Raw genomic sequence first — 21,539 nt, 5'->3', positions numbered from 1 at the left:
AACTCTAAAAAAACACCAAGTAATGCACATGTGGAAAAACAATCTTCAGCCTAAATCCAGAGCAATAGGCTCTGAACTAGCTAATACAACTACTGTGGAGACAGATCATGAGTTATTACAGACAGCTCTATAACACCAGCTCAGTATTCAACAGTAGTTAATAAAAAACAAACAACAAGGAGGCATTGGGGGGAAAAAAAGAAATAAGAAAAACATTACTATATTGCTTCATTATATCTCATATTGTACTTACAGCCTGGGCACTGGGAGAAGTGCTGCTCCTTTCATCTAAGAGGAATAAAGAAGAACTAAAAATGACCCAAAGAATGATAAGTGACAAAGTTACTGAGCAGCTTCCAAATGGGGTAGGATAAAACAGATAAATCTCCTCAGTCTGAAAAAGAAGTGATCAAGGGGAATCAAGGAGGCCAAGAAAGTCAAAAGCAGTACAGAGAAGGTAACTGGGGGAACAATTACTGTTTCTCATTACACAAGAAAAATGGGCTCTCACATGAAATGATCATGGCAAGTGCAAAGCAAATGTACTGTTAAACTACAGGACTCCCACCAGCATAAAGTTTGGGAATTCAAAGAGGGATGAAAGAAATTTATCAAAGAAAAAATCCAGAAGTACAAAAATAGTAACAGTGGTTCAGGAAGCCTCCAAGCCCTGGATTCTGGGAAAATATATGAAATTATCACTGTATGCTTACCCTACTCTGTCTCCTAAGCATTGACTCTTCCCTGCCACCAGAGACAACTCTGAGCTAGAAAGTCTCCTCCACTGACACTGGATGCAAACACTGACATGGATGCAAAAGTAACATGTACAAGTTGAGAAACAGGAACCTACTGAATTAGCTTTGCCATTTTCAGTGATATTCTGCTACTTACAATCCATGGAGCTATAAAAATGAAAAATCTTACTTAAAATCTAACCAAAATAAGCTTGAAGAGTCACTGCCCCAATATCTAAAGCATTAGGACAATTTCATTTAGCAAAACTTAAAAGTAATTTGTGCTGAAGACTGCAAATTTGAGATGCCCCAATGATTTACATAGAATTGGGTTTTTTTTTGTTGTTGTTGTTTTTTTGTTTTGTATGGGTTTGTTGTTTTTGATTTTTAGAGCAAGCCAGAAGAAACAACTGCCAACAAGAGATGAATATAAAATTCCATTTGGAAGTAAAGCCTTGAGACTTTTTTCAAACTGAGAAGTCCTCAGGGAGAAGGTGAGTGGCAGAACTTCTTCAAAACAGGGAAAGCTTTTCCAAAAGGCTGATGCTAAAAGAAGATGTTCTAGGAACCATCTCTCCTGAGCAAAGGGTAGCTGATGGTTTGGTGGTTCCTCCCAAAGCCATAGGAAATGAAGCAAGGCTGGAGATCGTTCCTGGGGTGATTAGACCATTCCTGGGGTGATTAGAGACCACTCCTAGGGTGATTAGAGACCATTCCTAGGGTGATGCTTCACCTGAAGAACCAGCTTGGCTGCCAGTGGCATCCTGTTTGTGCAGTTACCCAAACACCTTAATGAGGGGCTAAAGCATTTCCAACAATGACCTCAGGAATTACAGGTGTTTTAACACATGTTGATTGTCCAGAGGAGGGCAACGAGACTAATAAGGGGCTTGGAGCACAAGCCATACGAAGAGGAAGAGCGACTGAGGGAGCTGGGGTTGTTTAGCCTAGAGAAAAGGAGACTAAGGGGCGACCTCATCACTCTCTACAACTTCCTGAAGGGTGGCTGTGGTGAGCTGGGGGTCGGCCTCTTTCTCCGGGCGATAACAGATAGAACAAGAGGACACAGTCTCAAGCTGCGTCAAGCGAGATGTAAGTTAGAATTAAGAAGGAAATATTTCACAGAAAGAGTGGTCAGATACTGGAATCATTTACCCAGTGAGGTGGTGGAGTCATCATCCCTTGAAGAATTCAAAAAAAGACTGGATGTGGCACTTGCTGCCATGATCTAGTTGAACAGTTAGAACATCGACTGGACTTGATGATCTTATAGGTCTCTTCCAGTCTTGAACTTCTGTGATTCTGTGATTTCAAAGATGACCCTGGGACCAAGGGCCATGGGGCCATCCCATGTCCTCCAAGGGAGGCATTCAAGGTAAGGCTCTTTCCTGCCTCTGCAGGGACACATGAACACAGTGGGGAGCAAGATACCTGTTTCTGCTTCAGGGTGCCACCTGCACTGACCTCAGAGCTCACTGCTGCTGCTGGCTTCTGTCTACTGTCAGCCTTGACAGGGGGTGTACCACTACAGAGCTGTGCTGTCAGGCATGGAATCAAGCACAAGGCTCTCTGAGCTAAAACTGTGTGCCTTTCTGCATTCCTGGCCCAGCACTGGCCATGGAAATGCCTCCCTCTGCACAGCACAGCCCTCAATACAGGGCCCACAAGCCACTACAATGTGCCACTGTCCTCAGTCCTGCCTTTTGATTACCCCAAAAGGAGACTTTCAGGGCAAAGCAGCAGAGACCACTGTGAGGTTTTCAGGGCCAGCTCTTGGATTTCACTTTTCAAACACTGCTTTTGCAGGACACAGGAGCCTGCAGCAGTTCCTGGCTGCTGAGCTGCTTTGCAGGCAGTGCTGCACTTGGGCTGCCTGCAAGGGTGCCAACTGCTCTACTGCACCAGCCATGAAGCAATGATTCATCTGTCTACAGGCAGCAGAAGAAACAAAGACTGGATATGTCAAGCTGGAAGATAGGAAGAAAAAATGCTAAAATGCCCAGCCTGGACAAGCAGAAGGAAACATCTCATCATCTGTACAACTGATGGTTAGTGTTGATGAGGCCTGAGGTGGCTTCAGAAGCTAAGGAGCAAATCAGGGACAAATCTCTGCCTTTCCCAGCATATATTTAGAGTGCAAATATTTTGCAAACATTTCTGCTGAAAGGGACTTTTCTCCCAGTAGGTAAAAACAGCATCTGCTGAGTGGTGACCATTTAACATTCAACCTGCTGCCAATCTACATTCCACAGAGAGACTCAGGAGAGACATGGAGCTGTGCCACCTGTAATAACTGTGTGACTGGCACAATGTCAATGCTTTAATGTAGAATGCTACCCTCTGTCACTGAGCAGATCTCTCCTTTCTTTTGGCTAATGGCTTCCACACCCACTGGCAGCAGTGTCAAAGCTGAAGGGGTGCATGGCTGCAGAGTCTTCAGAGATCTGCTTAACAAACCTGACCATGGAAATACTGAGACAGGGATGGAGGTGGTTAAGGGAAGGAGGACACTACTGTGGTTAATAAATATGCTCTCATTGCTTTGCTTTTCATCTCTGTTCAGTGTCCCTACTGTAGCTCCCTCCACAGCAGTACCTGTGACATTCTCTGCTTGCTGTGAGCATGCCTATGCCAAAGCCTCTGCTGCAGCATCAGGTCCAGGACAGGACCCCTCCTGGCTTTATGAGCCAGGCTTTTAGTATATTTAGGGAGAAATTGATCCTAGGGACATTAACTGCAAGGGCACAAGGCTGTCATGTTCCTATTTAATCTCAGCCAGGTTTAGAGAATGGTCAAAACAGCAGAGGACTTTGGCAGCTGGCACCCTACCCAAAACTGTTTTTGTATCCCCCATCTCACTGGGGAGGGGGAAAGATGTGTAGATGGAGCCTGTGGTCCTTGGTCACAACAGCCAAAACATCCACATCAATTTCTCCATCTCCCTACAGGCACAGATCATGAGGGCATGAATAATGTTTGGTGCAGGAGGCAGGGAAGGGATGCATATTTGCTGAGACCAGCTTAATTTTAAATATCTACCAACACAAGACCATTGCTGTGAAACCCAAATGAAGAAGGATGAAAAGAAAAAAAAAGCAGGCATGCAAGCAGGCCTGGCTATTCCTTGCTTCTTTTTACTCTATACAGACAGAAGCCTTTTAGAAGCCAGGCAGAAAAAGAGAAAATCCACACAAACACACAAAACCAGCAGACCACCAATCTTAGCAATCTTCGACATATCCATAATTTTTACTTAATTTTTAGCTAATGGTGGAAATTAGTCTTTGGATAGTTGATAAAAATCAACCTGTCTCTGCTGGGTTAGTACTGTGATCTGTGGCCCAGCAACTACTTCTAGTACAATTGATTTTCCTTTTTGGCAACCAATAGGTCAGTCAATAATAATGTTGTTTGAAAAGGATTGAGTCATGAGGGAGATGAACCCTCCCTGCCATTTATTATGTTTGTATTGTCTTCATTTGAAAAGGTTTTTTCTTTTTTTTATCCTTAGTCAGTGAAGGTATTACAAGGGGATGGCAGCTCCACATTCCATGTCTCCAAGAACACTCTGATCATCAGTGTTAGGATGCAAATAGAGGAGGGAAGTTGGGAACTAGGAGAAAGACAGCCTGGGGAGGCAACCATGTTACTCTAAGTGACTTAAAAAAAAAAAAAAAAAAAAAAAAAAAAAAAAAAAAAAACCCAATCTAACTCAAAATATGCTGACAAGCACCACTCACCACTCAGTGCATAAATATGACTGAGCAGCCTTACATGAATTGGTACAAGATACAAATCCAACACTGCTACCAAAAATCAACCAGTGCTCTATGCAGACAGCACAGACACCAGATGCTTCTCACTGAAATCACTACTTTACATAAATGAATAAAATAAACCCCACATATACTAGCAACAGCTTTCTTAACCTGATGATTTTCAGCTTTGCTCTCAAGTTTCCTTCTCAAACACCTGAAGGGTCCACAAATGACAACTGAGAACTTGCTCACCAGTGGTTTAAAGTCTTAGTGCACTGATCTACACTTCACCAGGACAGTGAAAAGTCAGGAAATAAAAACTGAAGATCAGTTACAACTTTTTTCATCCTTTTAGCCAGAAGCTAAAAAAAATTCAGCACAGAATGTTATTACCATAACATTCATAACTGCACAATGATGCAGTTTAAAAATCATAAAATATTTAGAAATAGTTGAAACTCAGCTGTTCTACCTCACAGATATGTACACAGCCCTTAATTAACCCGTGTGTCCAGTGACACAGTTCCCTTTACAACTCACAATATTTATGTTAAGACTTGCTCCCATGGCCAGATAGGCTTGAAAAGCTTTACCAGAGTAAGCTGAGCTGCTGAGCACCACTCCCAGACAGTTCCCCATACACTCCCAAAGGCATGCCACAAACACATGGATTATTATTTTGGAGTACAGAGTACCCACAAATGAAACAAAATGCAGCCACAGGAAGTCCAGGAGGAAAGTCTATGGTTTATGTCCCCCAAATACACTAAAGGAGCTCCTCTAAAGCTGCTTGAGCAGCACTTCACACCCAGAAGGAGTTCTCCCCATAGAGGAAAGGGGTTTTCCTTTGTTGTTTATACTCTACAAGGAAAATTTGTGTCATATGTTTTAAAGCTAGAAATGGATATTATAATTGTGTTGCTGAGCCCCTTCATAACTCTTATGTTACCACTGTGTTACGCTCAGAATCTTTTACCTTAACATGATGTTCCCAACTGTTTTGTTGCAGGTGTAGGCAAACAGCTCCAGTGAAGGAGGCTGTTCTCAGCCTGAGCCCCAAGCTCTGGGTATTTCCAGCAGAGCTCCAAACACAATCCCACCACCCACTTTGACATGGCCCCTGGCACTGGAGATTTAGGTAATTCAATTACACAAATGCCCCTTCTCAACAAAGCAGAGCAGCCTGCTGCCTTTTTGTATTCCCTTGCCCATGGCAATTGCTTTAGCACCTCTTTTCAAAATGTGCGATTAGAGCTAATTATGAGCGAGCAGAGAATTCAGTGGCTGCAGCTTTTCAGTGACCACCCTTGGAAGGTGCAGCACCAGTGCTGAAACAAAAAGCACAGACCCTGGATCACTGCAGTCCAGGGGCACAGGGTTATTCCCAGAATTACAGTGGGTTTGAGCATGATGCAAGAATGAGCAGAGCCAGGAGACCTCTCTTCGTGCTCCTAAAGCTGTTTATCAGCAAAGAGCAATAAGCTGACACTTGCAGACCCTTCTGATCCAGACACTGCAGTACTCTGACAACAGACAGTATAAAGGTAACTAAAATAAGGCAGCAAAAATGTATTAAGGCACAGTGTGCAGGTAAGACTTGCTCCAGGTCACCCAGCAGAGCAGCACTGTCACTGCCTGCTTAGGGCAGCTAAAATACTTTAGCACACTGCAAAAGAGCCAAGATGGAAGAACATTTATTAAAAAGGTAATGGAAGAGAGCATAAATCTGTCATGCTGTTTGACTAACTTTTTAGAAGCATACTAAAACACAGGCAATTAAAAAAAAATTGGTCTGTAGCATTCCTCTCCTTCACTACCTGCTCATAACCCTCATAATGCCTCATTTATTCTTTATCTCTCATGCTGCCTGAATGAAGGTGCTGCTGCAATCTGAACTAGACAGAAGAATTCCTGAAGACCTGGAGAGGCAGGTGGGATTGTGGAGGCTGCTTGCACAGAGGTGTGGAGGAAACCTCTGCTGGGAGCACATCTGGACAAATAGCATCACCCATTCACCAGATATCCCCCCACACTGACCCCACTGCTCTGTACAGCCTACATATTAACTGACAGTGCCTTTGGTAATGTGTTATAGCAGGTTCTGGTATTTATGGCCTATTAGGAAACCAGAGTTTCTCCCTCTCCCTTTTTCTTCTGCTTGCTCTTAAAATTTCTCCTGCTTTTGGTTTGGATGTGAATTCTTCCAGGGTAAAGGTCAAAATTAAAAAAAAAAAAAAAAAGAAAAAAGAAAGAAATAAACATTAAGTCACAAAGTCTTGAAATGTTATAGCAATTTATATGTGGCTGAGAATAAAAATGTGTCTGCTTTCTCTGGGAACACACCTACGTGCAAATAGAGACCTTTATAAAAAATTCTCCTTTATTACCTTGGTGGGGAAAAACATATCAAAGATTGATTTTTCTTTTTATGACTATTATTAACCTTTTGTTACTGGCCAAAAATAATCTGGTTAGAAAATGTGCAATGCATCAAAAAGAAAAGAGAAGAATTGAACAGAAAATTAATACTTGGGGGAGAAAAAATATGATGATTCTCTCTTTTGTTTTTTCTTCTAAGAGTCAAACTTTACCTCCAATGGAATGAGACAAGTGTCAAAGAGAAGAGATGTTTCAGAGAGAACCCAGAACCATCTCCCAGGCTGCCAGGGAGAAGGGAATGGGCAGGAGCCTGGTTCCACTCCTTCCAAATTTCAACACAAAGGTGTTCCTGTCTGTATCCAACACAGCTGACAGGAGATGGACAGGATGTGCAAAGCACCCAATTTGCACTGGATTCACTCCACCCCTCTTATGTGTCAGGAAAAACTCCTATTAAATCCATTACAGCTGAAACCCTGGAGATCTAAGGACAAACATACAGATCTCACCAGCCACCAGAGAGCTGTGCTTCCTCACACCCATCCCACCAGAAATTCTGCCCAGGAAAGGGCAAGACAGACTTTTTGACAACAATTTGAAGTGTGTGTAAATACCAACACAGCTATCTGTGTGAACACTACAGCTCTGCCCACAAGCCCTCAGACTGCAGCTCTGCTTCACATCTACCTCTGACAAACTACCCAAGCATTTATTGAAGGCTGTTCAGATCTCACCACTAAGAGTGCAAAGATTCATCAGCAAAGGTGTATCTATGTCCAAACTGGGAAGGAGAGCAGAGCCAAAAAGTGCCACGATGGTAAAGAGCAGTCAATCATAATCTGACAGGAATATGTTGGACAATTATTTCTTAATACAATCACATTTACATTAAAGGCCAGCCCTTAATATAACAAGACAGAACTGGTAGTGTTGACTCAGGAGCACTGGCAGACTGGTTGGCTGGTAGAAACCATTTGCAAAGTGGCTGCTGAACCAGTTTAGGTCGAAACCTGGTCTGTTCAGACATCCTAAAACTGGTGCTAGCTAAGCTCAGACATGTGGGCTGCAAACCTCAGTGGCTCAAAATTCTGTTATTTTTCTCAGGTTACCTTTTTTTGGATGTTCTTATAAGAGAATCATTGAATGGTTTGGGTTGAAAAGGACATTACCTAGTTCCAAACCCCTGCTGTGGGCAGCAACACCTTCCACTAGATCAGGCTCCTCCAAGCTCTGTCCAGCCTGGCCTTGGACACTTTCAAGGATCCAGGGGCAGCCACAGCTTCTCTGGGCAACCTGTGCCAGGGCCTCTCCACCCTCACAGGGAAGAATATTTTTTCCTAATATCTAATCTAAACCTGCTCTCTTTCAGTTTCAGTTGTTCTCCCTTGTCACTACATGATCTTGTGAACAGTCTCTGTCTTTCTTGTAGGTACTGGAAGGCTGAAATTAGGTCACCCTGAAGCCTTCTCTGAACAACCCCAATTCTCTCAGGCTCACAGGAGAGGTGCTCCATCCCTCTAATAAACTTTGTGACCTCCTCTGCAGTTGCTCCAACAGGTCCATGTCCTTCCTGTGCTGGGGCCCGAGAGCTGGATACAGCACTGCAGGTGGGGTTTCATCAGAATGGAGCAGCTTTTCTGTGATAAATACCCCGGGAGAACTTGCTGTGGAGTTTGGGAAGAACTTAGAATTCATGGAAACATTTGGTCAGGAGGCTGTGTAACACATCAATACCATTTACCTGTGGTCCCTCTTACCTGGATGTTCACATCAGCAGCGTTCTGTAACAAAACTGAAACCAGCTCCTTGTGTCCTCTGTCACACGCCCAGTGGAGCAGAGCCCGGCCCTGAAACAGCCAGGACAAAATTAACAAAGCCAAGCAAAAAAAAAACCCCATGGAAAATCACTCTTGCTATTAAGTAATAAGCACCGATTCTAAAATTAACACAGACTTAATAAAAAATACAAAATAATACTAGTATGCCACTTACTGGTGATTTGGACTTCCACAATAATGCTAGAAATGTCACAAGTGACACATAGTTAAATTTTTCATTAATTTAGCACCACACCCACAAGCCAGCTAGAAATGTAGAGGGGAAAAGCAGCAAAGTATGAAACGCAGGAACCAGCACATTATTTGTTTTCCTGTATAGATTTAGGATTTTGGCACCTCCGACTTTTCTGGGAGCAGTGATTTACACAGCAAGGGTAGGATATTCAGTGCTGCCTAAGTCACCTGGATGCCAGGTCCCCAAAAGCTCATTCCTCTGGCAGGTCTGAAGCACTCAATTCATGGGTCCTGCCTCTGCTGGAAGAGAAGATTAAAACAAGGTATCTGGGCAGGCACCCCTGACTGTCCTGTTTTGGGCAGGCTGCTGCATCCATACCTCCAGCACCTCCCAAACCTTCAGAGTTTGCTTCCCATGCCCTTCCTACAGGTGTCTGCCACCATGGGATGGATGTAATGGAAGTTCAGATCTTCCTGCATGCCCAAGGGCATGGGGAATAGCTTAGGATCCCTGAGAAAGGTAAACTGGGGTTGTTTAACCTGGAGAAAAGGAGATTCAGAGGTGATCTTATCACTCTCTACAACTCCCTGAAAGGTGTTTGCAGTCAGGTGGGGCTGGGCTCTTTCTCCAGCAGCACTGACACAACCAGAGCACACAGCCTCAAGCTGCACCAAGGGAAATATAGGCTGGATATTAGTAAAAAGCTTTTCACAGAAAGAGTGATAAAGTTCTGGAATGGCTGCCCAGGGAGGTGGTGGAGTCCTCATTCCTGGGTGTGTTTAACAAAGCCTGGATGTGGCACTGGGTGCCAGGGTTTAGTTGAGGTGCTGGGGCTGGGTTGGACTTGATGATCTTTGAGGTCTCTTCCAACCCAGTGATTCTATAAATTCTGTGACCTCAAAGTAGTTTGAGATGGCAAACAAAGAAAACCTCCTATGTACACTTTGCAAATTTGCCTTAATGTTCTATCAGTCTCTCCTGGTTTAGGACAGCACACTTGTAGGGGATTTCTTGGAAATCACCCTGCAGATCACCAGGAATCACCTCCCTCAAGCTGTGACACCATCAGGCTGACCTGTGTTTTTCAATATGCCAAGGAAAACAGTCACAGACCCTCACAAAAGAAATCAGTTAAATTAGCCCATGCCTGGCTATAAATCTCTTGACAAAGCAGTGGGGAACAAGGTGAGCAACTCATTTATCTGCTAATGGGAACTCTGAGCCAAATTTCCTGGCCATGGTGCCAGAAAGCAGGAGGGGCAGAAGACACCTGTGACCAAAGCTCACACTGCTTCTGCTGCATATTCCTGGGCAGGGCAGCAGAGGTAGAGCATGATTTTAAGTCAGGAAATTCACACTTTTTGACCCAGCCACTAATTAATTTTTGTAACACGTAATTTTAATGTTACACTGATTAACCTTGCATTAGAATGAATTTTCTGACAGTGACTTTCTATGGAAGCACTAATGACATCCACAGGCATTTAATGATTTGTTTCCTTGCACACAACACCCCTATCAAAGTCTACAAGGGGGAAAGAGTACAACTTAAAACAACTGGTAAATATGGAGAGATCTTTAATTCACATTTAGCATCCTTAACTCATCTCTAGACTGGTAATTACTTAAGACTTAGGATTTCATTGGAAATATATCAACTTTCTTCAAGCCACAGATGTTTATCTCAAAAGGAAGAGGCACATCTGAAATACGCACAACAGCAAGAAATACTTCAACAGATTATTTCAGTGTCTTGATACATGTGTAGAGGAATATTATTGCAATTCTTCAAATGTATTCATTGTACAATTACATGATAAAATAAAGGCACTTTTATCCTTTATATCAAAATCCATGCTACAGATTAGGGGCTAAAACATGTTCGGTTGCATTTGTCTCTGGACAAGGAGAATCTTATTTTATTGGTGCTGAAATTGGCTGAGACCAATAAAGGAAAACCAACAGTTAGTTGTGACAGCTCAGGGCTACCAGAGCACTGTGCAACTGGTCCTGCCCATGACACTGAAATTCTGGTTCTGCTACACTTGGTGCCTACTGAACAAGACAAACCCTGAAGCCTGATCATCCATAGTCATTAAAAATCTCCTTGTGCTATTTGCAGGAGTATGGATTTCAAGTCTTGGGCCAATTCCACTTTGGGTAATTACACTCTGCTTACCTATATATTTTCTCCACAATTCTAAATGGATACAATATTTTCTAATTAGTGCCTTAAATGGCTCTGCATTGTAATTGTGCACTATTAAACAGCTGACATGTTCCACCCAAGAAATGTCTGCAGCATGCTATGCCCTGGACATGGGGTGCAAGGGGCTTTGGAGATCTTCTGTGTAAGAGCACACCAGGAGATCTGGAAGGAAAAATACCTCCAGAAGAATCTCAACCCACTTATTGCATAACAAAAAGCATTACTACAAATTTAGTATTTAAAATGGTTGGACTTGATGATCTTAGAGGTATTTTTCAACCTTAATGGCTCTATTAGATAATATTCACATTTATTTAGAAGCTAGATAATATTCACAATTATTTGTAGAACATCAGAATAACAATCAACAGCTCCAGCTAACATACTTAGGCAGCTATACAGCTACAAAATCCACTTGTTTCCTATGTCTTTCTTAAAATAAACCTTAGTGATAAGTCAAGTTTAAATCGAAAATACAGTGCCAATCTTTGTTTAGCAGGAATATCACCTCTGCATATTGAAAAACTCTTTAGTCTGCCCAGCTGCTGCTTGATATCAGCATACAGCCTGTGTTTGTGTGTTTAAATAATGTGGCAGAAATCTTAAGGGCCACAGATTGAGCATTCCCAAAACAATTCCCACATGACTATTTCATTAAGCAGTGAGAGACTCAAAGCAACATGAATAATTTCACGTAGGAAAGCACTGCAGCACTGAGGTTTGGCTAGATGCAGTCAAACAAGGTACTCCCTCCCTGCAATTCAAACACAACAGTTGATGCAGAACTTGAGAGAAGATGCATTTCCCCCCCACCTTTGAAGTATTAAAAAAAAAAAAAAAGCATAAAAATAGCCCCAGTGCACTAACCCTGCCTTTTAAATCTTCTGTGCTTTGCTTGGCTAACCGCTGCCAGCTTGGCCAGCTCCTGCAGCAGTTTCTCAAGCCAACAGCACATCAATTTTGCTCAGCTCCAAGTCACAGGGTGTTCACAAACAAAGCACAGGACAGGGATTTGTCTCCCATACACTGAGTGGGCAGACAAATGGATGGGAATGATTTTCACATCAATTAGCCTGAGCAGAGAAAGGGGAGAACAAAGCCAAACCGAATGGATGTGCTACAGTATCAAACTGCACTTCCAGGCACGACGCTTGCAGCTATAATGGCTGGGTAGCAATGAGCCACTCTGACTTGTGGCAAGTGCTCTGTGAGCAGCAATTAAGAAGAGACAGATATCTACAGAATGGCTGCATCCCCCTGTGACAGCAGGAACAGTGAATGGAAGGGTTGTTGTTGCAATTACACAGGTAAACTCGACTTGAAAGTCAATCACTTTCAGAGCTCTCAAATGTTTGGTGAAGCTTTTCTGATGGGAGAAAGCCTATAAATCCAGAAGGATGTGACCCTTCCTCAAATACATTTTCCCCTCTGTCCTTTCCTTGGCAAGCTGGCACCAGTTGGGCATTGCTGTCTCAAAAGCACAAGTGATCATCCTGTCAGATGCCTTTCATTAAAGTTTTGGCAAGGGCTTAGACATTGCACACAGGTAACATGTTTGTTTACTGGGATTTATCCAACAATTTAAAAAAAAATATCTAGGTACAACCTCCACAGCCCTTTCCACAAATTACAAAAGCAACTCATCTCTGCCTTTGAGCAGCTCCTGGTTTGTTAGAAGGTGAAGAAATGCTATTTTCAAAAAGGCAGCAAGTGAGCCACACTCCCAGGATGTGCCTGGGGTGACTTCACAGCCACAGTCCATTTCTTATTCCATTAGTCCGCTGACATACACAAGGAAAACAGGTTGTTTTAGTCTGTGCTACTTCTTATAAGTGAATGCAAGCGATTCTGTTGAACTCTGGGCAATTTAGATGCAGTAAATGGAAGCTTGTACATGATTACTGTCATTAGGTTCTTTGTTTAATTCTAAATTGAAGTTTATCATGTCTAAACTGTTAGCAGTATGCTGGCCTGGGTGCTGCACATGAACAGCTTTACTTCTTCTGGGGAGAAGGCCACTTATGCTTTGGAAGTTTTCTAGTGCATCTATCTAAACCCCAAGAACTTCTGCTGCCTTTTCTGAAATCCTTTTGCTTTGACTAAGTTGGCTCATCCACACTTTACATTTTTATTCTTTCATATTTTTATTCTTTCTCCTTTCACTGACTTCTTCCAGGTTTGCACAAAATGGGGGGGATACAATTAGATGGAATACTACCATATCACATAAAAATAAAATCTAAACACCCTACAACCCCAGCCAAGTCTTTATTGTCCATGGAAAGGCTGAGCTGAGTGTCTTTGCAGCTTAGCACGAGCCTATTTGGTGCTTCAGTAGATTTTGTTTCATAAGAAGTCAACTCTTTGTATGTACCCTGCTGATATTTTCAATTTACAGGTATTTAAATCAAGGGATTGATAGTGTGAATTTTGTCCAGAAGCCAGGTGAGGCAGATTTTGGATTTGGCAGGATGCATTTACCCAGTAACACTAAAATAGTTAATAAAAATGACAAGATTGTGCCTGCACACACTTCATGAAAGGCTCAATCTGGGTTATCTCTAGTCTAAAATGGGTTCTAAAACTTCAATCAATCTGCATGGTATTGGAAAAGAAGTTTCTTCCCAGACTGGGAAGAACATGTTTGGATACCAAGCAACACTGGCAGTGCTTTCAGTTCCATAATATACAATGAAACAACTATTTCTTTCAGATTCTTCCTTTGTATTGGTATGCTATTGGTATTTGTATTGGTGTGGTATGCTATTTTTTTGGGGTTTTGAGCATTGGTTGGGGTAAACCAAAATTGTTGAAGCTGTGAGAATTTAATCTATGGGGGAATTTTGTCCCAGTGGGAATCCTCTCACAAGTCCTTCACAGGTAAGCAGATGTTTTTGGCTCCTGCCTGTGCTGAATCAATCCCATACTCTGCAACAGCCACCTGCTAATATCCATCAGTTAGAAACAGGACTTCTTTTACATCAGGGACTCATGGATAACTCCCAAAGAGGATGCAATCCGGTAGTTTTTTACATAGTTAGATACTTCAGCTTCCACAAAATATTTTGAGTTTTAAAACAGTATTTCTTTCGCTGAAAACAAGCATATTTGAACAGAAAGGAAAATATAAGCTTCTGCATGCTGCTAATTACAAAAGAGTATCTTGCCAGTGGAAACAAAGCAATGCTAAGATGCACTTACTGCAAGCATGTGATCCTAAAAATGAGCTTTCATTAATGAACAGACTCCAGCTGCATTTTCTGTGGGACTGCCCTGGACATCTCCTGTAACCTGTGATCAGCAGGAGGAGGATGGAGCTCAGGAACAGTGCTGCCGCAGCGACCGTGTAGCACATGACAGCTTCAGTTCATTGAATTTATGATGTGAAATTCCAATCCTGATTGTGAACACCCTCCCTCCTCTCCACTGAAAATTAATTCACATGAATTCCTGATTAATAATAAAAGGCCCTGCCATCAGCATTCAGAGCCCCAGCCGGGGCTGTCATGGCTCAGAGGGCAGAAATCTGCTTAGAGCTACAGGAGAACCCAACTGAATTTGTGGCGTCTCAGTCTATGAATGTCTAAGCACTTCATCTGTTCACCAAAACACAACGTGCTGGAAGGAGCTGGGCTCAGCCTGGACCAGGGACAGGGCTAGGTGGCAGTGTGCAAGCAGGGAAACCAAGGTGACAAACCTGGTACAGCCACAGCTCCTGAAGGATCAACAGGAAACTGCCCCCAGTTTGTTTGTTCTTACAAAAAAAAAAAGGATGAAGCCAATTCACAGTTTTAGACTTTTTTCTTGGGATTTCTGGCAATGCCTGTATTATCTCCATGAGGGGGAATGGTGGTTTGAGTTTGATGAGCAGAGAAAGACTGGACAATGTCACTGGTTTTGGGAAGCTAGAAAGCCTCTGTCACTCATTATAGTAAAATTAGGGTGTTCTGGATGAAGGAAATGATTGGTATTTGACTCTATTGATTCAGAATGCTGAACTATTGCTATATTAATTAAAATATATTATATTCTATTCTATAATATACTTTATATTATTATAGTATATAAATATATAATATATAAAGATTATATATTATATGATATTAATTATATATTATATGATATAAATTATATACTATATTATATTACATTATATTACATTATATACTATATTATATTATATATATACTATATTATATCCATACTACACAGAATACAAAAGAATATTAAAGTAAACTCGTGACTGTCTCCCAACAGTCAGGACACAGCTTTTTTTAATTGTTTAAGGAAACAAAACAATCTTTAGCAGAATTTAATTGACAAATTATTTTAGGTAGACAATTTTTTAACACATTTCACATGTGCAAGATAACAGGAGTAGCAAGTAGAGATAAGAATTCTTTTTCTCTTCTTCTCTCGGTGTTTTTCTAGGAAAAAAGCTCTGAGAGAGAGAATTATGTCTCTCTGCTCAGAGAATGTGAATGCCTCAACTAATTTCCCCTCTATCTGAAATGATGAAAAGCTTGTGGCACGTCAGAAATCCTCCTTCAACCTGAACAGACTTCATGGGCCAAAAAAGCTGTTTCCCTCACTTCCTACTTCTGTTTGACCACATTTAGTGTACAAAGTGGGGAAAGGGAGGTATTCAGAAGATCTTACTCCGCAAGTGTCTGCTGGTATTGCTGAAAATACTAGAGAAACTAAGTTTGTGATCTGACATGCTACAGCCCCACAGTTAGACATTCACACCACCAGAAATCCAGTGGAAAGCTGTTTCCAAACAGATTACCCTGTCTCAAAAACCAAGTGTTTGTCCAACTGCTGCAGCACCTTGTTACAACAATTCCATCCACTGAATTTTAAAAAGGAGTAGCAGTGAATTAATACACAAAACAGATAAAAGATTGATGGTCCTTATCTTTTCTCCATACCTCCTCATCTGCGACATTCACATCCACTTTTTTTGATTGAATGGCTTTGGTTACATAGTCAATGTTGTTTTCTCTGCAGTAATCAAAAATGTTCTTGTCCTCTTCCCTATTCAGGAAAAAAAAAAGAAAAAGAAGCACCATGTCACTGCACAACACAAAGGCCACATGCACATTATATGCTCTAACTTTGTTACAGACATTTCAGTGCTGTCACTGGATCCAAACAGGCATCTAGCATTGCACATGCAGAATAACGTGTTTTTCTCCACCTCCCCCAAGTTAAGAAACAGAAGATTCTGCTTCCTAGAAAACAAAGGTTGTTTTTTAACAGTATTATGTCCAGACAAATATCAGTTTATTCCTGTGAAATGGCACAAGATATGTATGAAGTTAGCCAGAAAAATCCATGTTCAAGTTCTGGTATAAATCACTGCAGTGAGAGAAAAGGCTAAAGCTGCTCTTCTTGTAAGTCACTCTGGGTCACAACAAAGCCCCAGCCAATGCCACCCACCCTGGACAGAGGCCACCAACATGGCTTGGAGAGAACAGCAGGACAAACAGGAGACCTGCAGAACAATCTGTCCCTGGCTAAACACATCTTGGATCCTGGATACAGCACCAGCCAGAGCTCGCTTGGAACTGCTTGCAGGCAGAAAGATCAAATGATGGTGTCACAGGTGCTGGAGTCACACCTACAGATCCTCCTACAGCTAAAAGCAATATTCTGCCTTCAGACACAGCAGAACTTCCATCCTTACCTGCCAAACACCTCTAATGAAGTTAAGACCTTTCACAGATTCTTACAAGAATAATACCTTTAGGCATAAGTACAGTGATACCACTGTGCTGCTAGCAGGGAATAAAGACAAGAGGCCATTGGTTTTCCAGAAGTAAGCCAAAAAGACCACATAATCCTCTCTCTTTCCAGTTTCCAGATGAAAACCATGGTTCAAATGAGCCCATCAGCATTGCTATGGGACTTGGCAGCTTCACAAGAGTTAAACACAGAGTTGTTGCCTCACATGACATCCCCAGTTTTCAATCACCTTAACTAAAGACCTTCTGGAGCTGGTCAGACCCTGTAAGGAGCTCAGTCTGCTGTGGGCAGGAGAAATTCAACAGGGAAATTTGAGAACTGATCCCCTGGTGTTAAAAGGCAACAACAGCATTTCTGTTCATCTGCATTGCTCTGGAACTTGCAGGCTGAAGAACTCTGGGAAGGAAAAGTAAAATCTAGATAACATTGGCATTTCTGAGCAATGGGTTACAAACAAAAAGTGACACTTTTCAACCTGTAGTCCCCCCAAAATGAAATGCCAGCAAGGCCATGTCCATGCAGAGCAGAGCACCATGATCCAGTTTTGACTTTGTCTTTTATTGTTATGCATCTTGCTTGCTGAGATACAGTCTGATTCTTCACACCTCAAGCATCTGTGTCCTGCCAGGGTGCCAGAATAACGTGGGGAAAAGCACTGATACTTGCTCCAGTGGCAGATCACTGCTTTCTCCAAAGAATTCACTTCCTCTGCCCTCCCTCCCTCTCACCTTGCTGCCTCAGTAGCACTATTCTCCAGCACATCACCCCTACCCTTTGTACACAGGCAGAGACACCTGAGCTGCACCTTTCTAGTGAAGAGCTGGGAGCCACACAGGATTCCACACTCTGTGTTTAGGCCTAAGGACATTACAGGAACCTCCCAGTTTCTTGACTAGTTTGTCATGAACTCATTCCTTGGAGGTCTCGCCTGTTACACATAAACTCCTGGGAAACAGATCACTGAATTCTTTAAATGCAATTACCTTGAATTCCAGGAAAAAAGAATCCCACAGTGGGATTAGAAAAGGCAAAAGCTTACACTGCTCAAGATGGAGCTTGACAGACTCATGATGGAGGTCACAAGCCATGCCTGCCCCTGCTAACAAGGGCTGCTGTGATATGCTGGGAAGTCCCTCCAGTCCTGCCTTGTTAGTCCAACCTCTCCAACACAGCCCTGGCTGCCCACAGCAGCCTTTGGGGAGAAGCTGCTTTTCAAACAATCCTGTACAGGAACTTGGTTCCCCACTGCACAGCCACACCTCCCTCATTTATTACAGATGACTCTTTCTTCAGAACACCAAAGCAAACCCCAATCCCCTCTCACTAGAGAGGCTCAAAACCATCCCCAGGTACTCCTGGGTGATTTTCCATGTCACACCCATGAGCTGTGCCCTTCCCTCCCTGGCAGTGATGCCACCTGGTCATTCCACGTGCTGCAGAGCCCTGACAGAGCTCACAGAGCAGCACCAGAGGCACCAGCAGGGATGTGGCAGCCACAAAGCACCTGACTGTGCTCCACAGAGAGCATCCATGGGGTCTGTGCCAGCAGAGAGGGCACAGCAACCCTGACCTACCACAACCAGCCCACTTTCCCACCACAGCCTCCAGACAGGACTTTTAATGTCTTTTCCCGAGGATATTACTGTCTGTAAGGGGAAAATGACCTGACAAAGCTATTTGGATATGATTTAGTTTTCTGGAATAACCAACTCTGCAAATGCTCTATATATCCCCATTCCAAAAAACCACTTTTCTTTCAGAAGTGTCCACAATGGAATTAATCCAGAATACCAATTTCCCCACCTAAAGATAAGGTTTCGGGAAATTTTGTTCTTCTGCTCTGCATTTATTTCTCAATCTTTAAACCATTCCTTTGCTCCCTGATGCCCTCCTTAAAAATTATGTATTATATAATATATATATGCATATATTATATCCAACTTTGCTATAAATATTAACAAAGAAACAAGCCCTTTCCATTCACAATGAGAACATTTTAACTACATATAAAGTAATCATATGAAGCTGCACTCCAGACATTTAAAACAATCTGATCCAGCTAAAGCCAGGAAGGGAAACTGAGGAAAGAGCTCAGAGGAGTTAAACCCAGGTTTTTGGAGGGACCAATACTAGGGAAGACATTCTTCTTGAATGGTGTGAATGGAATAATGATGAGTTACTGTTATTTGCTGACTTTGCATTGAAACCACACAGTGCAAATAAGAAACACAGCTTGAAAACTTGGCAACTCTGTTTTTTCCCTTCCTTTATGTGTGTGACTGTCTATATAATAATACCTCCACTGTAGTAGGTACAGGAAAAGAAAAAGGATGTGATGATTTTATCAGACTGTTCCTAGCAGGAATTCACTCTTCATAAAACTGGTAAGAGTCAGCAGCAAGGTCCAGAAAGTGGTAGAAACAGGCAAAACCAGGCATAAACATGTGAGAAATACAGGAGTAACAGCGCAAAGACATGCTTAGATCATGTTATGGGGGAAAGAACCCATAGCATTTCCATCAATACCTTCAGAAAAATTTCAATTTACATAAAAAAATACAGGACATCTTCAGATGAGAGACACCATGAAACTTGACCTAATGGAGACATGCACAACAATAATGCAAAACCTGTAGCTAAAAGGAAGATTTGGACACAATTTTCTTTCCATGTCAAATTGCTGAGATAAAAGGAGTCTTCAAGTCAGCAAGCACCTGAGTGTCAGTAGAGGCTGGTGGAGTTTTTATATCTATTTCCCGAGGACAGCCAGAGGGTTCCTCTTCTCCCTTGCTGATGGCCCCCAAAGCTATTTCCTTGTGCTCTCCCCCCTTCCCAGTAAGAGCCAGCAATTCTGATTTAAAGACGAGTTGAAGCATACCTGTTGCCTGCAAATAACACATGGGCAGCTTTTTCCATCCTTGAATTAAAGGATTTAGAACAACTTAAACCAAGTCATCTCTCCCCAGGCTTAGAAGGCTTTGCAAGCTTTCTCTATAGGCTGTCCAAAACACACGTGTTGAAGCAACAGGTTTAAAACAACTCATAGAAAAGATCTGCTGCCAGTTGATCATTTCCTTCTTATCTGGAGTGCTGTAAAATTCCTTGCTTGGTAAACAGCACCAAGGCTGCTACTGAAAAGGGCAAAGAAGAGATTTGAAAATTCCATTATTTTACCCTTGTGCAGAGAACACCCTCCAGGTTTGCTCTGTCCTCTTCCTCCCCCTCTGCGTGTTACCTCCAGCACAAAGCTCGGGGCAGAGGAGTGAGATCAGGCTCTACTCTGGGCATCCTGTCCTGTTTTCCTGGGGCTGGTCCAAGGCACATCCCAGTGGATTTGCAGTGGAGTGGCCCTGGGTGCCTCTAACAGGTGGCTTGGCCCGTGTGCTTGGCACGGCTCAGCATGGCTCAGCTCGGCACAGCAGCGGAGCGGAACAGGACATGTGTGGGGAGCGAGAGGAGCTCACAACACTTGCTGTTTATGGCAGGGCCCCGGGCCCCCCAAGGGAGCCATTTTCACATAATCTATAATTATCTCTTCGCTTTAATCGCCTCGTCACTTCGGAGGCTCTCCTGGGCACAGGAAGAGGAAAAGCTCATTAACTGAACCTTTTCTCCTCTCTCCAGCCACCCATAGCTTTTAATTGCTTGGTGTTGTTATTATCTATCAGTGCAACTGGGATCATTTTCATAAGAAAGGGTGGTGGGAGGGAGGGAGGCAGGAGCAGGTCCCTGAGGTACGCTCCACACACAAACCTTTGCTTTCTCAATTATTTATGCCAGCTGAGGTTTTACAAATTGAATAAATCCATAACTCAAGTTTATTTTGAGCCGGCAGGCCGTCCCGAGGGAAGTGTTGCCCACTTGCAGGCACACTCGTGTGCCATCCCTCGGAGAGCCACCGGGACACGGCGGGACATGTGTCATCCAATTCCCCAGCCACCACACGGCACAGGAGGCACCTGGGAAAACCCAGAGGGGGAGCCACCAAAGGAGGATGTGCTCTCCAAAGGGAAGGCAGGCCTGAGCCCTTTGCACAACAAAGCAAAGCCCCAAAGGTCACTGCTCTGGGGGCAGTAAAAAGAGGTGTAGCAATAAACTTGGCAATCATCTTAAAAATCAAAAGATTGGTTTGCTGAACATCACCATGAGAGCACCCCTTTGTAAGCAACACTGACCTGAAAAACCCCAAGTCCCAGCTGCCAGGACCCACAGGTGTTTTGCTTGAGCACACCGTGGACTCCACAGAATGAGGAAAGCCCTTCCACAAGGATTGCACAGCCCAGCAGTTATGTGAGTAACACATCTGTGGCATGCACCACACCAGCCCATGATTCCCAACACAGATGCCACATCTCTGCAGCTTCAGACTCATTTCCAGTGCTGGTGTTCCCAAAAGTAGGGCTGGAGGGAGATAATAATACCCCAGCCGTGCTCTGGAGCACTGGGCTCATCCCAAAAACCATCGCTGCTCTGAAGCAGCATCCTTGCAATGGATGCTGGAAGCAGCTCTTTAAAATTCAGCAGCCTTTGTGCCTGACCACATGCAGCGACCTCTGGTATTTTCTGCCAAAACAGTTCATTTGTCTCACACAACAACTAATCAATTCCCAGGGCCATCCATCACAGGGGCTCGCACGAGCCGGCCCGGCAGCGGGACCAGATGGCGGCTGCGTTAGTGGGATTAATACAATTCTG

At 43.1% G+C, this 21,539-nt stretch overlaps 1 protein-coding gene across 1 annotated transcript in view; it reads right to left on the bottom strand.

Annotated features, from left to right (window-relative positions):
* Window positions 1–21,539, bottom strand: part of ACBD6 (acyl-CoA binding domain containing 6) — an 84,331-nt gene that overhangs the window by 31,149 nt on the left and 31,643 nt on the right. The window contains exons 5-6 of the mRNA XM_059478116.1: window positions 16,028–16,133; window positions 8,632–8,721 (exon numbers count right to left, since the gene is read on the bottom strand). Of these exons, the coding sequence (XP_059334099.1) occupies window positions 8,632–8,721; window positions 16,028–16,133 (196 nt within the window). The remainder of the gene's footprint in view (window positions 1–8,631; window positions 8,722–16,027; window positions 16,134–21,539) is intronic.

The sequence above is a fragment of the Ammospiza nelsoni genome, chromosome 9 (genome assembly GCF_027579445.1).
Source record: "Ammospiza nelsoni isolate bAmmNel1 chromosome 9, bAmmNel1.pri, whole genome shotgun sequence".
NCBI lineage: Eukaryota > Metazoa > Chordata > Aves > Passeriformes > Passerellidae > Ammospiza > Ammospiza nelsoni.
This window is presented reverse-complemented; position numbering and strand designations above follow the sequence as displayed.